General features: G+C 45.3%; 3 protein-coding genes across 9 annotated transcripts; 1 reads left to right on the top strand and 2 right to left on the bottom strand.

Moving 5' to 3' along the window:
* Positions 1 to 3: 3 nt before the first annotated feature.
* LOC6535416 (SURP and G-patch domain-containing protein 1) lies at positions 4 to 4,261 on the bottom strand. Of its 2 annotated transcripts, XM_002096029.3 has the most exons (7): positions 3,556 to 4,261; positions 2,864 to 3,504; positions 2,565 to 2,691; positions 1,216 to 1,667; positions 402 to 960; positions 222 to 351; positions 4 to 128 (listed from the first exon to the last, which is right to left on the bottom strand). In XM_002096029.3, the coding sequence occupies exons 1-7, from the start codon at positions 4,104 to 4,106 to the stop codon at positions 102 to 104; spliced, it is 2,487 nt and encodes an 828-aa protein (XP_002096065.3). In that variant the 5' UTR covers positions 4,107 to 4,261; the 3' UTR covers positions 4 to 101. The 2 variants fall into 2 exon arrangements, with proteins under 2 accessions (XP_002096065.3, XP_015047143.2); XM_015191657.3 differs by lacking the exons at positions 4 to 128; positions 222 to 351; positions 402 to 960; positions 2,565 to 2,691 and having other exon boundaries at positions 1,438 to 1,667.
* A 266-nt stretch (positions 4,262 to 4,527) lies between these two features.
* LOC6535414 (biotin--protein ligase) lies at positions 4,528 to 15,434 on the bottom strand. Of its 6 annotated transcripts, none has more exons than XM_015191653.3 (12): positions 14,919 to 15,412; positions 14,517 to 14,854; positions 13,345 to 13,357; positions 12,130 to 13,124; positions 11,926 to 12,074; positions 10,489 to 10,645; positions 10,223 to 10,426; positions 9,970 to 10,155; positions 9,762 to 9,911; positions 9,555 to 9,698; positions 5,003 to 5,334; positions 4,528 to 4,934 (listed from the first exon to the last, which is right to left on the bottom strand). In XM_015191653.3, exons 1-12 carry the CDS (start codon positions 15,058 to 15,060, stop codon positions 4,757 to 4,759), a joined length of 2,988 nt encoding a protein of 995 aa, XP_015047139.1. In that variant the 5' UTR covers positions 15,061 to 15,412; the 3' UTR covers positions 4,528 to 4,756. The 6 variants fall into 6 exon arrangements, with proteins under 6 accessions (XP_015047139.1, XP_015047141.1, XP_015047140.1 ...); XM_015191655.3 differs by having other exon boundaries at positions 10,489 to 10,627; XM_015191654.2 differs by having other exon boundaries at positions 13,201 to 13,357; positions 14,919 to 15,408.
* On the top strand, positions 5,686 to 9,409 carry LOC6535415 (kinase suppressor of Ras 1). The gene has a single exon (XM_002096028.4). It carries the CDS (start codon positions 5,955 to 5,957, stop codon positions 8,856 to 8,858), a length of 2,904 nt encoding a protein of 967 aa, XP_002096064.2. The 5' UTR covers positions 5,686 to 5,954; the 3' UTR covers positions 8,859 to 9,409.
* Positions 15,435 to 15,498: the final 64 nt, after the last annotated feature.

The raw sequence follows: 15,498 nt of genomic DNA, 5'->3' as shown, positions 1-15,498 counted from the left end.
CTATTTAATTTAAACAAGGAAATTTTATTCAGCTAATTTGCAGTTGAATAAGCGGACCTAGGATATTGGTATAATGGGGGTAGTAATCAGTTTAGGTAGTGCTAGTAGTAGGCGCGGCGTGGGTTGTTCTGCAAAAAAATAAAAAGTCATAGATAGAGATAGATATAACAAAACCATCTGCTTGGTCCGTTTTCTCTTTGAAGTTTCCAGAGATTACTTACCAAAGGATTTGGACGAAAACGATAGGCCAACATCATTCGCTTCCTGTAGGCGTCATATTCATTGTCGCATTCCTCTGGCTGGGCAGTGCTGCTGACCCCTAGTCCTTGGTTTCCATCGCGTTGCGGTGCCCTGTTGCCACATTATACAGTGAGATGTGTTAAACAATAGCAATAACCTACTTGTTGACGGGGTCCACGATTCCAGCTCCGTCTTGTCCTAAGCCTTGTCCCTCTTTCCACCCGAGTTTTTGCAGCATTTGGAAACCTATGTTATCCTCCTTTAGTTTGTACTCCTTGTAGTCGCTAAGATCCGGCTGTCTATTGTTCTTCTTCGCCTCGTACTGCTCCATGAACTTTTTGAGCTCCTCAGGGGGCAAGAAGTCGCCAATGTGATGCTTGCCCTCGCTTTGCTTGGTCAGGGCGTTGGCCCACAGCGATGTGGCCTCCATTTCGGCTGTTCGTAACTTGTGTTCCCACGTTCCGCCCTCGATGTCCTCGTCCGAGTCATATTCGTACTTAAATTTACCGCCACGGGCCAGCCGATCGATCTCCTGACGCTTGCGCATCATGTCCTGATACAGTAGGTTTACTTTGTAGTGCTCCTCGCACTGCTTCCACTGATCCTCGCTCAACTGAGTCGATCCGTAGTTGAGCCGAGCATACTGCAACAGCGCGGGATCTGTTCGCGTGATGCTGCTTAGGATGGGTTTATTTTGGTTACCAAAGTTACCTGAAGTGCCTGTAAATAGTAAGGATTGATTGTCAATATCGTCTTAGGTGTACATATTATTTGTGGTAGTGGCCATCTTTTACGTCTTTAAGTTTTTATTGTCTCCGATATCACATAGTTCATACGGACGGACAGACAGACATTAACACATTAACGGCTATTGATACATACAGTAGAGGGTCAGAAGCGCCTCCTTCTACCTGTTTCACCGCCTCTTTCCTTTTCAACGAATCTACTGTACACTTTTATGGCACAGAAACTTACTTGAGGATGGCAGTTGCTGCTCTTTCTCGCCCCATCGGCTCTTGCGCTCGCGCCTCCGTCGCTGTCTCTGCGACTCCTTGTCGTCTTCATCATCCTGGTCATCGCCATCCGCAAGCTCGCCGGCTACAGCCTCCTCCCGTTCGCGCCTCTCCTCGTCGCTTAGCTCGTTGCGGCACTCTATGCGGCGCTTGATGTTGTCTCGGTTACGATCCATCATGCCTCGCATGTACTCGTCATCCGAGTCGAAGTCCGCACTAATGGCCGACTCTGGGTCGTACTTGTCAGCCGCCGAGTTGCTGTGCTGCTCCTCGCGGTGCTGTTGTGCTTCCGGTTCCTTTGACTGGGGCTGCTGGTCCCGGCTTAGCCGCTGTCGCTCAGCGCGCTGACGTTTGTAGTCGAGGAGTTGGGAGTGATAGCTTCGATACTGCTCGCAGCTCTTATCATAAAGAAACCTATTACCAAAATTCAAAAGAAGTAAAACGTACAATGAAAAGTGCTCGACGTTTGTCACGTGTACAAATACATTATATGAAAAACTGTTTGAGGCGCCCCAATAGCGGCTTATTCAGAGATTTTTAGTTGGCATCCGCCGGCTGGCTCCTCCAGACTTTAAATGAGGATCGAGGAACGACGGAACACTGCGCGCTCGATGAGTCCACGAGACTGGTCTGGCTTATCCTCCTACACTACACCCCCACCAAGCTGCTTCGTTTGGTTATATATTTAAATATAATGCAAAAAAAAAAGGAAACTAAATACAAATACTTTGAAGCGAACAACATTCTCTTGGATTAGCATATGGTAGTATTCATCAGACAAATATCTTAAAACGCATCAAAGGAAAATATGTACACACTTGTATTGTCCATTTGTGATTTTAAATTTATAATTAAGTAAGCGAAACGAAATTTGCGCGGCCAACTACTATGCCATGTGTAATGTCATGTAACTATAGGTGTAATGATAATTGAAAAAAAAAACTAAAACATAAGTCGGACTGATTTTTAGAATTACTATCCTATAGACTTGTATTGTCCATTTGTGATTTTAAATTTATAATTAAGTAAGCGAAACGAAATTTGCGCGGCCAACTACTATGCCATGTGTAATGTCATGTAACTATAGGTGTAATGATAATTGAAAAAAAAAAACTAAAACATAAGTCGGACTGATTTTTAGAATTACTATCCTATAGAGCTGGCACAATCGTAAAAATAATAAATTAATGTGAAAAATTGCCTAGACTCTTATAATAACTGATTCCTTATAAAATACTAAACCAAATCCCTAAACTGTACTGTATTCCTAACCAGTACTAGGCCCAGTTATAACATGTTTAGGTCATTTACCACAAGGCCGGATGCAACTCGCTTCTATGCAAACGTATTTTATCTTCATAATCTTCACCATTTTCCACGACCAGTGCGATTAGGTTTTCTAAGCACGTTGGCAATTGTATGCATGTTTCTGAAAAAACTACATAAATTGCTTTAAAATCGTGCTCAACGATTAAAGTTCTATACAAATTGAATGAGTGGGACGTTGGAAGTGGATAGAATGAGGGCGAGGATAGATGTTGGAAATGGAAAGGGCATGGCGATGGCAAAACAAAACAGGCAAAGATGACTGTTTTGCAAGTGTTACACACCTTGTGGCGGGACAGCTGTTGACTGAGTTGAATTTGGAGATGCCACTTGCTGGTGCTGTTGCTCCATCTCCTCCACTACAGGTGGCGGCGGAGGCGGTGGGTGTGGATTAACTGGCATGCGGTCCGGCAGGAGGCCAAGCTGCTCCGCCGAGTGACCCCCGATGGTGGGCATTTGGATAGCCTCCAGATTTATTTGCGGCTTAGGTATGGCATTCAAGTCAAATTCTTTGGGCGCCGGTATGGCATTTAGTTGCATAGCTTCAACTGGAGACGGTCCAAGCTGCATGTAAATCGGTCCCATGTTAGCCAGAGCGATCGGCAGCTGTGGAGGCGGTGGAGGTGGGGGAGGAGCTACTGCCGGATGAAGGTGCAAAGGCAAATGGCCGTGAAAGAAGGCAGCTGGGAGCTGCATCTGCGGTGGTCCCTGTTGCAGAAGCGTAGTATTGAAGGCAAACGGCGGCGGCGGTGGTGGCTGTACTGCTTGCACGGGTAATCCAAAGGCTAAGTGAGTTGGCGCCGAGCTGGTCACCGTAATGGAGTTAGCCATAGATGCTGCCGAGCTGATGGCAATGGCCGCCTCTAGATGGGGACTGTTGTTCTGCTCTGATATTTCCGTCTCCACGGCATTATTCTCCTCGGCGCTATAATTACGGACAAATAAATATACATATATTTTTTCATAGCACACTCACCTGGACACAGGAACAGGCGGAACAATCAAGGGCTGTGGAGGCTTTTCGTGTTTTTCGAGAATTTTCTTGAAATTCTCTAAAAAGGAACCATCGTTGCAGAAAGTATTCTTAACCTTTGGTGGTGGCTGCTCCACACTGGGCTGAGGCAGATGCTGACGCTTCAGGCCAGATGTGATTTTGCCCGTTTTGCCGGTGAAGCTATTCAGCGTCTTTGTGGCCACCGCTTCATCAGACTTTCCCTTGCTCCCCATGGTCTCATTGTGAACATCCTCTAGGCTATTACCCTCCTCGCCTACGGTTAGAGAGGTTTCCTGGGTGGCGGTGTCCAGGTATCGGGCATCCTCCTCCTCTACCTCCACCTCGTTGCAAATTGGCTTTCCTGCAGGCGTCTCGGTTTTCAACTGCGCTGCCAAGTTCTGCGCCGCGGCTACCGCCTTCGCCAGCTGTGCCGTCTTCTGCTTCTCGAGGATCTCCTGGCGCTTCTTGGCAATGATTTCCTCCTGCTTCGTCATCTGGGCGAAGCGGTCCACTCTGTGATTTCGCTGTGACATAATTTCGAATGCCGCAGACTCCGATTTATTCCACAATTTTCTTTTCCAACGAAGCAACAGTGTTACCAGCTTACATAAGTGGAATAACACCAAGTCTAAGAATCACTAGTGTTAGCAATTTCACAGGAAAGTACACTGACGAGCTCTCAGTTCAAAAATAATAAAACGTGGATATTTAAATCGTAGGTTGTTTTCTAAATAAAAATAAAATCTCATTTTAAAACTAGGATTACGTTGATTATAAACATTTATATATTTCATTCGAAAATATGAACAAAATGTTAAAGTCCAGTGCTCTAAGGTCCGCAATGATCGAATACATATTTATTAAATACAAATTTCAAAAACACCCACATGCAGAGGAATCGATACAATGGTAACGAACGATTAGTTTACGAAGCAATTTCAAAACACTGTGCAATAGGGAGCAAACATATGTATCTATAATTATTAATAATTGAAGACTTCCATTAACATATAATTCTCTTTGGCAGTATTAAATTTAGTGGAATACATATTATTTTTAAAGTTTTCCTCAATTCAAGCAAGAGCACTAAGTACAGTATAATAAGAATGTACAAGTTGCTGAAGGGTCAATTACACTAGTGGATTCGGGGAAAAATATATGTTTTCATATCTGGTTCATTTCACTATTGGTACTTGGGTATAATTAATCCCTTCAACATGTCAAAACTGTTTCCATCGGGCTGCACAATTTCTATGGTACCAGCTGGTAATTTCACCTTCAAAAATCCAAAGTCATCAATTCCCACAATTTCAGCTTCTTTTTCTTTATCGTTTTTTAGGTTAATTCTTATGGATTGTCCGCTGTATATAAAAATAATTTCATTAATATAAAATGCGAATAAACTATTATTAAATAAAGCTTGTTCTACCTGTGTAACCAGAGCGAATAGTATAAGTCATAAAAACTATCAAAGTCTCCGTTTTGTACTTCTAACAGAAGTCTTTCGATTTCATTGAATATCATGGCAATAAGTATCTCATACTTAAGTATAGGTAACTTTTTGTTTGGGACGCGGGCATTATATTCTCTTATTAAGTCATTGATGCAAACTGTTGGTTTTGAATTGTCCAAATTAATTCCACTTCCGATATTGACGATGGCCTGGGATCCTTGAAGTGTGGTATTAATGACGAGACCGCCTATTTTCTGATTTCCATTTGCATATATGTCATTCGGCCACTTTAAAGAAATATCCAGCACCTGAAGGTAGTTTAAAAAAATCAAATTTTACTCGCAGTTCTTAGTAGTATCATATACCTTCGTAGAGATCTACGAATAAAATACAAATTTTAATTTAATTTCTTACTTCGACTAATAAAATAAAAATGTTACAAAAATATCTGGCTAGTTTGAACATTTTACAAATCGAATATACATATATATATAACTATATACACACGAAGACATACTATAATTAAAATGAAACCATAATTATATTCTATGATATATTCTTTTATATATATATTTCTTTAATACTGTGGAGTGCCCCTAACGTATTTTCTCGGAAAAGTGTTTTTAGTACATTTTAATGCGCCGAGCTAAGAAGTTCTCCAGGGTACGGTTACACTTATCTTCATGCGCTACTTGGGTGTAGAGAAATTTCAACAACAGTCGAGGAAATTGTAAAAATTGTCCTCTTTTCGCATTTTCTAAGCCGTCTCGAGTTGCGGGCGTAAGTGTGCGAAAGCCGGAGCAAGAAACGTCAAGGTCGCTTGAAGGGGGCAACAATGCGGGGCGGAGTCCCAGCAACTGTTTCCATCGTATCGTCGAGTCCCCGAGGGGACGTCTGAAAAAATCAATCGGGCTCCACTCTGCCGCGAATGAGCAGGATGAGCAGCAACAACAATGCCCCCGCATCAGCCCCAGACACCGGATCCACCAACGCCAACGATACCATCTCTGGTTCGCTGTCCGTGGACAGCAATCTGGTCATCATTCAGGACATGATTGAACTCTCGGCTAACCATCTGGAGGGCCTGCGAACTCAGTGTGCGATCAGCTCCACGCTGACGCAGCAGGAGATTCGTTGCCTGGAGTCTAAGCTAGTTCGTTACTTCTCCGAGCTGCTGCTGGCGAAGATGCGGCTAAACGAGCGCATCCCAGCCAATGGGCTTGTGCCCCACGCAACGGGCAACGAACTGAGGCAATGGCTCCGCGTAGTGGGCCTTAGCCAGGAGACCCTTACCGCCTGTCTTGCTCGCCTAAACACTCTGGAGCAAAGCCTGCGTCTCAGCGACGATGAAATCCGTCAGATTCTGGCCGGCAGCCCCAGCCAGCGAGAGGAGGAGGAACTGCGACGTCTGACCAGGGCCATGCAGAACTTAAGGAAGTGCATGGAGTCGCTGGAGAGCGGTACTGCGGCCACCAACAACGATCCAGAGCAGTGGCACTGGGACTCCTGGGACAGGTCCATCCACATTCACCGCGGCAGTGTGGGAAACATTGGACTGGGTCACAATTCAACCGCCTCCCCGAGAACCCATCATCGCCAGCATGGTATTAAGGGAAAGAATTCCACTCTGGCCAACTCCACTACCTCCAAAAGTGGCCGACACTCGCCCTTAGCGATGGAAGAGCTGAACAGCACACAGGGTTCCCAGCTGACCTTAACCCTCACGCCCTCGCCCCCTAACTCGCCCTTCACGCCTTCCAGTGGGCTAAGCAGCAGTCTTAACGGAACACCGCAGAGGGGTCGTGGTACCCCGCCACCAGCAAGAAAGCACCAGACCTTGCTGAGCCAGAGCCACGTGCAAGTGGACGGGGAGCAATTAACCCGCAACCGTTTGCCTACTGATCCCAGCCCCGATAGTCACAGCTCAACCAGCTCGGACATCTTTGTGGACGCAAATACTAATGCCACCTCCGGAGGAAGTTCCTCAAACGTGCTAATGGTGCCGTGCTCCCCGGGCGTGGGTCACGTGGGCATGGGTCATGCCATTAAGCATCGTTTCACCAAGGCTTTGGGCTTCATGGCCAGTTGCACACTATGCCAGAAGCAGGTGTTCCACCGCTGGATGAAGTGCACCGACTGCAAGTACATCTGCCACAAGTCATGCGCCCCACACGTGCCGCCTTCTTGTGGACTTCCACGAGAATATGTAGACGAGTTTCGGCACATAAAAGAACAGGGCGGATACGCCAGTCTGCCGCATGTGCACGCGAAAGGATCACCTTTGGTAAAGAAGAGCACTTTGGGTAAGCCATTGCATCAACAGCACGGTGACAGCAGTTCGCCGAGTTCCAGCTGCACGAGTTCCACCCCAAGCAGTCCGGCGCTGTTCCAGCAAAGGGAGCGCGAACTGGATCAGGCTGGCAGCAGCTCTAGCGCCAATTTGTTACCTACACCTTCGCTTGGCAAGCACCAGCCAAGTCAATTCAACTTTCCAAACGTGACGGTGACAAGAAGTGGCGGAGGCGGTGGTGTGTCGCTCATCTCGAATGAACCAGTGGCAGACCAATTTCCCACGGCGCCTGTAACAGCCAATGGAGGGCTGGATAGTCTGGTAAGCAGCTCTAATGGGCACATGAGCTCCCTCATCGGTAGCCAAACTTCAACCGCTTCTAGTGCTGGCACCTTGACGGGCAGTCTGGTGAATAGCACAACCACAACCAGCACCAGCAGTTTCTTTCCGCGGAAATTAAGCACAGCCGGTGTGGATAAGAGGACGCCTTTCACCAGCGAGTACACGGACACGCACAAGTCAAATGACAGCGACAAAACAGTCTCCTTGTCTGGAAGTGCGAGCACGGATTCGGACCGGACACCCGTTCGGGTGGATTCAACAGAAGACGGTGACTCGGGACACTGGCGTCAGAACTCTATCTCACTCAAGGAATGGGACATCCCGTATGGTGATCTGCTTCTGCTCGAGCGGATAGGGCAAGGACGCTTTGGAACCGTGCATCGAGCCCTGTGGCACGGAGATGTCGCGGTAAAGCTGCTCAACGAGGACTATCTGCAAGACGAACACATGCTAGAGACCTTTCGCAGCGAAGTAGCCAACTTCAAAAACACTCGACACGAGAATCTGGTGCTGTTCATGGGAGCCTGCATGAACCCACCATATTTGGCCATTGTGACTTCCTTGTGCAAGGGCAACACCTTGTATACTTATATTCACCAGCGCCGGGAGAAGTTTGCCATGAACCGAACTCTCCTCATTGCTCAGCAAATCGCCCAGGGTATGGGCTACCTGCACGCGAGGGAGATCATTCACAAGGATTTACGCACCAAGAATATCTTTATCGAGAACGGCAAGGTAATTATCACGGACTTTGGGCTGTTCAGCTCAACCAAGCTGCTCTACTGTGATATGGGACTAGGGGTGCCACACAACTGGTTGTGCTACCTGGCGCCGGAGCTTATCCGAGCATTGCAGCCGGAAAAGCCGCGTGGAGAGTGTTTGGAGTTTACCCCATACTCCGATGTATACTCTTTTGGAACAGTTTGGTACGAGCTGATCTGCGGCGAGTTTACGTTCAAGGATCAGCCGGCGGAATCGATCATCTGGCAGGTGGGCCGTGGGATGAAGCAGTCGCTGGCCAACCTGCAGTCTGGACGGGATGTCAAAGACTTGCTGATGCTGTGCTGGACGTACGAGAAGGAGCACCGACCACAATTCGCACGTCTGCTGTCGTTGCTGGAGCATCTTCCCAAGAAGCGTCTGGCGCGCAGTCCCTCCCACCCAGTCAACCTTTCCCGATCCGCCGAGTCTGTGTTCTGAGGGAGCTGCAGCCTGGTCACATTCACTGTCTAGTACAATTTTGACCTACCAACTAAGTTAACTCGCTTTGTTCCCACTCTTCACAAACTCTCCCAAGCGAAGTTCTACGAAACCGAGCGAAGATTGTAAATACCTAAACTTAATTAACAAATTATAGCAATCGATTTTAAAACTACTTATGTAGTATAGGGAGCACTTCAGTTGCAGTTGTTAGCAAAGAAAACAAAGGAAAATCAAATGATAAATCGAAAAAGACAAAACTTTTAAGTGTTTAAGAGCAAAGCCAAACTGAGAAGGCATGGACATATATATACAAACAAACAAGCCATATATGCCACTATAAACAAATGTAAATGTTAATCAGGTGAGCAATTTGTAAATTGTTAATTATGTGTAAGTGAAGCTCTATATATATGTACATGTATATACATCAATGTATATGACGGATTAGTGTTTAACTAAAAATATATTGTGAATTATGTATGGTCAAGTGTATATAGTAAATGAACTTTAAATGCGAAATCAAGAAAATGTCAAATAAAATTATAAAACTTAACAATCCTTGTGCACTTTGTTGGAAGATTTACAGATCTGAGGCTTGTCTCATTGGGCTTTATTATCCACATACGGATAATCGAAACAACCCGCTCAGCTTTATGCTTCATTTAAAATTACAAATTTACAATCTTTACTCACCCCGTACTGTTCATGACCCCGGAGGGAGTTGACAATCGCAGTTCCGATTAGGTGTTGCAACAGCGGCATACGAGAACCTAACGCGGAGTCCATGGCCAGGTGCAGCTGCAGCGAGAACATGGCGCAGCCCGGGGGACTAAGCCACTGAAAAGCGCAAAGGGATCATATCAACAAGAACTGAAGTCTGGCGACTTCTAGAATATTTACTTGATTATTTCTACGACCCACCCCAGAGGTCTGTTGCACGGGAAGCACAGCCAGACCGTTAATGAGCTCCAGGTTGTTTATGAGATGCATGGAGCTGCTTACTACCGGTGCATAGATGACCAGTCGTCCAATTTGTTCCGTTTTGAGTTTCTTTAAAATGAGAGAACTTTATTAGATTGAATTCTTCAATTGACTATATTGCGCGCACATCAAAGTAATCCACGGTGGAGAAGTCCTCAGGACAGGAATGTATAAGTATGGGCAGTACATTGTCGTTGGCAATTGGAGGCTTATCGTCCTTGCCACAGAATTTCATCGTCAGATTTGGTGTTGCTATTACGTTGTCAGATCCGCTGCAGCGCAGACGCAGCTTTTCCAGAAGCTCAAACTTAGCCTGAAAAATAAAGCAATAGAAAGGGTGTTCGATTCCGATAACAAAACAAGTAAAAAGACGAACTAACCTCGTACCGACCTAGAAAATATGCGTGCTTGTAGACCACTCCAGACTGCGGCTGGTCGGCACCCTCTCCACCGCGAACCTGCACATCCAAATACTTTCCCAAGAGATCCGCAAATATCTCGAGGCGAGTTCGGTCGTTTTGCTTCAGAATGAAGTGCATAGTCTCATCTGATTCAAATTCGCTGGGATTCATTTCCAAATGAACCTATTTATTGCAAAGGAACGGCGTGTTTTAATTTAAGTACTTACATACTTATTTACACTTACTTGGGAGAAGACGGCTTGTCCGCCGCTCTGCAGGTTCTTGGCCAATATCAAGCTAGGCGTATTCCAGGTTTCCTCGGTTCCCAGCACCTGGACATCCAAATTGTGGTTGTGACCGGCCAGATCCTTCAGTTCCATGGACCTTGGACATACTAGAGCTCTGAGCAGCGTTTCGTGGTTTGATTTTGTGTTTTTTTTTTATCGATTTTGTTTGTTTTTATTTTGGTTAATGGTAGGTAGGATTATAATAGTGATAGCACACACATATAGAAGCACACGCAGTAATTTATGGATATAGACAGGCAGGAAAATAATCGATCACGCAGACCGCAAAGGAAACTTAGTAGGAAGATGAAAAAGTTTGAAATGACAAATGTATATATCACATTTGATCAATTAAGTTACATAAAATATAATTTTACATGAATGGTACATTCAACCATTTAAAAGAGAAGGCAAGAGAGATTACAGAAAACATAGATCGGATAGTTGGTTATGCGTATTAAATACGGAGTTCGGATGAATTATAGTGCACACCGAATCATAAGAAATTATGCCATATTTAGAGTAAATAGGAGCAGTTTTAGCATGAAACAATTGAGAAATAAAATGAGAATTGGTTAGAAACGGTGTAGTACAAGTACGAATAATTAGAAAATGTTGGATCACACTAATGTTCTGCCTTGCCTTTTTTGGCTTACAAGCGCCATTTAGGAAAATTAATATAACGAGTATAACTCAAACAAGAAGGGAAGCTAACTTCGGCAAGCCGAAACTCATAAACCCTTGCAGTAGTTATATGTTCAGAAAAACAACTGATTAATATCGAATGAGAACTCCTAATAATTCCGACTGTTCCTATGGCAGCTTCATAGTATTTATAATACGAATATACTCAAAGGAATATTATTTATTATAATTAGCTTCCAATAATACAGATTTATTTTTATATTATTCCAGTCATGTAATATAGAGGTCCGTCCATTTCTACATTATATAAGAACTACCTGAGATAGAAATAATTGTTTCAGGAAAGTTTCAGGCAGTCAGCTATTGAACTGAGAGGTTAGTTTGCATAGAACCGGAAAGGCGGTCAGAGGGACTTGGCTAAACGTACCCGATTGTTGGAATTGTTCAAGAATATATATAATTTATATGGTCGCAAATTCATTATCTACTGCGCTGCCAGCTTCTGACTGGAATGTATAAATCAACTGCAAGGGTTATAAAAAGTAGCGTCTAATAATTTTACCCGCCGCATGTGCAATAAGCTACTTGATTTGGTCTTTCGGTTGTATATAACATGCAATATTTCGGTCTCAAGTGCACTGATTCTCAGTTATTGGGTTTTGCATTATTTAATAGGTCGGCAAACTTTGTAATATTTCTTGGACACTGTCAGTATGCTGCATCTCAGTGTAAGCAGCAATAGTTACTCACGGTTTGCGGGAGTGGGACTTGGTTGACTCCTCGCTGTCCGTCGAGAAGTGTTTCTTGACCGGCGAAGGCTGGTAGCAAAAGATGTGGTGCATCATCTTGACCCGTTGCCATTTGTCATAGGAAAACTGGACCAATTCGTGCTCTCGTACCTGCGGAAAATTATAAAAAAAAGTTTTCGCACTTTTGAACAGAAAAGAGTTCTACCTCCGCTGTGCGATAGTTGGGAAGTACAAAGTGCAGAATATCCGAACACAGGCTTAACAGCTTGCCACCCTGCAGAAAGTAGTCCACCAATATCTGCCCGATTCCGGGTGCCACTGATCCGCATACGACCAGCAATGCAGTTTGTTCCATCCAATATTTTTGAGCCGCTTGCTGAGGCATCAGAGGATAGATGGTGTACACATTGCGCTCCAGTAGCTGCTGAATAGTGGCCAATGTAGATTCCCGGGAACTTGCACTGTCCGAGTAAACCAAAACATTCAGTGGCTTGGCATCCTGCAGGCTATCCTTGTTGCGTTGCAGCACAGGACGCAAAGGAGAGGCTCTAGATGACAGAGGAGAATTTAAGGTCTTTACCGCCTCAAAAGATTTCCTGGGTTTTGTTGGCTGATCTGATATCTTAGCAGGCTCATCAAATTTACTTAGTATAGGTGGCTTAGTTGAGGTTGGAGGCTTAACGGGCGAAACCTGCACGCCCTCTATCTTTTGCTGCTGTGCTGCCGCTAGCTTCTGTAGATCACTTGGCTTCGATTCACCCTTAGTTGGCGTTAATCTCGAGTCGTCCTTGCCTGTGATTGGCTTTTCCCCGCTCTTAACAGGAGTGGGTTTGTCATCGCCTTTAGTAGGAGGAGGTTTTGTAGGCGGTCCCTTGGCCTCAGGTTTAAGGCAAGCTTCTGCCATCCTTGCCGGAGACAGATATGCCTTGTGGGTGGGCTCCACCACAGCCACAGCCTTGGCCACGACCTCCGAAGTCGGGTGATGAACATGTGTTATGGGATCCGATTTCGTTCTTCCCTCAGAGCGATTCCTTTGGTACTCGAACTCGGTGGCCTGGTGCGCCAGCACACCTACGGCTCGCAAGTCCTCCATGTGCTTCTTCCAGCCATCCTTGTCCAGACCGACGCTTATGCGAGACTGCCGCTTTAGATGCTTGGCCAGCAACTCAAAGGGCTGCGGATCTCCTTCCCTTTGCACCGCTAGAAGGGAGAAACAATAAATCAGTGTGATTTCAGGTGAAGTCAAATCCTTAAAACAATTCCAGGTGCAGCTTACACTCAATCCGCAAAAGTGGCAGCTGATCGTTAATGCATAAGTTATTTCGCAAGAAAGTCGTTATCAAAAGCTGTGTGAAGTGCTCGACGTCTGTCTCGATGAGCACCGCCAGGTGGGAGTCTATTTTCCATGCAATTAGCTTACCGTAATCTTCCAGCTAATTTATGAGTCCCCAACATGCAAGAAGAAGAAAGGACACACGAAAGGATACCCTTGGTTAGCAGACATATGTATGGCGCCAGCGCCCTATCGATTCAAATATGTACATCCTAATAAGATTACCGCACGCACCAACGTCCGCACTGCGGCGTCACAGAAAATTTGATTGCCCTTAAGTTGAAATGTAAAACAAGAGAGAACGCTATAGTCGAGTTCCCCGACTATCTGATACCCGTTACTCAGCTAGTGGAAGGGAGAAGGAGAGTCTTAAACACAGTTTTTGGAGGTTTGTAGGCGTTATAGTGGGCTTGGCAGAAAGTTTTTTGGCAAATCGATAGAAATTTACAAGACTAATACAAAAATGAAAAAATATCAAAACATTTTTCAAAAGTGTGGGCGTAGCAGATTTGGTCGGTTTGTGGGCGTTAGAGTGGGTGTGGCAACATGATTCGACAAACTTGCGCTGCGTCTATGTCTCTGGAGTCTGTATGCTTAATCTCAACTTTCTAGCTTTTGTAGTTCCTGAGATCACAGCGTTCTTACGGACGGACAGACAGACGGACGGACATGGCCAAATCGACTCGGCTATTGATCCTGATCAAGAATATATATACTTTATATGGTCGGAAACGCTTCCTTCTGCCTGTTACATACTTTTCAACGAATCTAGTATACCCTTTTACTCTACGAGTAACGGGTATAAAACACTATCTGGTCCTTTTATGGTGTTACGGAGTGGGTTAACTTAAATTACGAAAACCTCTTAGTAGCATTCTTAAAATACTTTCGAGTTTTTTGTTATTCAAAATCCCCCTTTATTGATGAGTTACAAATTAGTTAAAAATGCATTAAAAAGCTACCCCTAAATGTATATGAATCAAAAGCAATACATCCAGTGGCCAACAAAATATTTATAACTTAAATTTGCTCAAGACGGACTGCTTCTATTGATTGAATTGGGAATGTACCGAATTCGTACTTTACTTTAGTTGTCTAACGTAACAAGATTACCGTAAAAGGATGGTCAAAAATGTTGATTCTAAGAATCAGTACAATATAATTTGAACTCATGTCGAAAATTATGTCCTTAAAAAGTTTAAATCCTACAAATATATCACAAAGTGACAGTAATAGGGTTAAGTAAAGTAAGTACTTACCCGTATTGCTGTTGTGTCCTCGGAGCTGGGCCGTTGTAGTGGCTCTATGTGGGCCTCAAGAAGCAGCTGCATCCGTCCGTCGTCTGGCGCAGAAAGCGAGACCCGTTGCCTGCGTGGGACGTCCGCCTCCGTGGGCGTGGACACGGGCGTAATGGTGTCGGGGGCATAGGAAAAGGGCAGCAGACTGGGTGCCGGCGGGAAGCTGATCCAAGGCGTGATGTGCAGCGTTTGCCGCGGACGCAGGCAGCAGCCCCGCTGGTTGGCGTGCAGCCATAGGATGTCCGTGACCTTGGCCGCGTTCCGGTTGCCGCACAGCTCGGAGCTGGCCAGGGCGGGATCTGCGGAAGAAGGGCCCCCCTTTATATATAAGGGCGACCGCCTTCAAGTGACACCGCCACTTACCGAACCCGTCATCGCTGCCCGCTTGGAGGGTATAGAAGGCGATGCTCGAGGGATGCGCGAGGTGCTCGGCGATCTTGGAGCAGGCCTTCTGAATGCGCCAGGACTGCAGGACGGTAGCACTCACGTAATACAGTGTCAACATCGCAGATTTCTTAAGGGTTCAGCTTTCTCCGTGGACTTAAAGTTTTTTGAAGACTATTTGCGCCAGGGCACAAGTGTCATTTTGATTGGAACCAAAATCAATGGCGGTTTCGTAATTTGCTTCGATTTTGCTCGCCTGGCGGATTTATCGGTTGCTAAGGCCCAAAGAAGCGCTTCCTGTTTCGCCGTTTTCAGCCAGTTGACACAGTTTCTTTATTCCTTTACACACTGGCTTTTATTGTTGATTACTGCATTCCACTCCAACTGGATGAAGCTTATCCACTAATGTTTCCGATAAGAAGAGCGCGACAGGCGGCCACAGTGCTGCCGGCCAGGCGGTTTTCGGTCACGTCTAGCGGGTTTTTCTGGTTGGGTTGAGTTCTTGTATTCATTCCATTTATCACTTAAAATTTGGAAATGAAATTTAAGCGTAACATGT

Source organism: Drosophila yakuba, chromosome 3R (assembly GCF_016746365.2).
Source record: "Drosophila yakuba strain Tai18E2 chromosome 3R, Prin_Dyak_Tai18E2_2.1, whole genome shotgun sequence".
Classification (NCBI taxonomy): Eukaryota; Metazoa; Arthropoda; class Insecta; order Diptera; family Drosophilidae; genus Drosophila; species Drosophila yakuba.
Note: the sequence above shows the minus strand (reverse complement) of the source record. Positions and strands in the feature narration are given on the sequence as shown.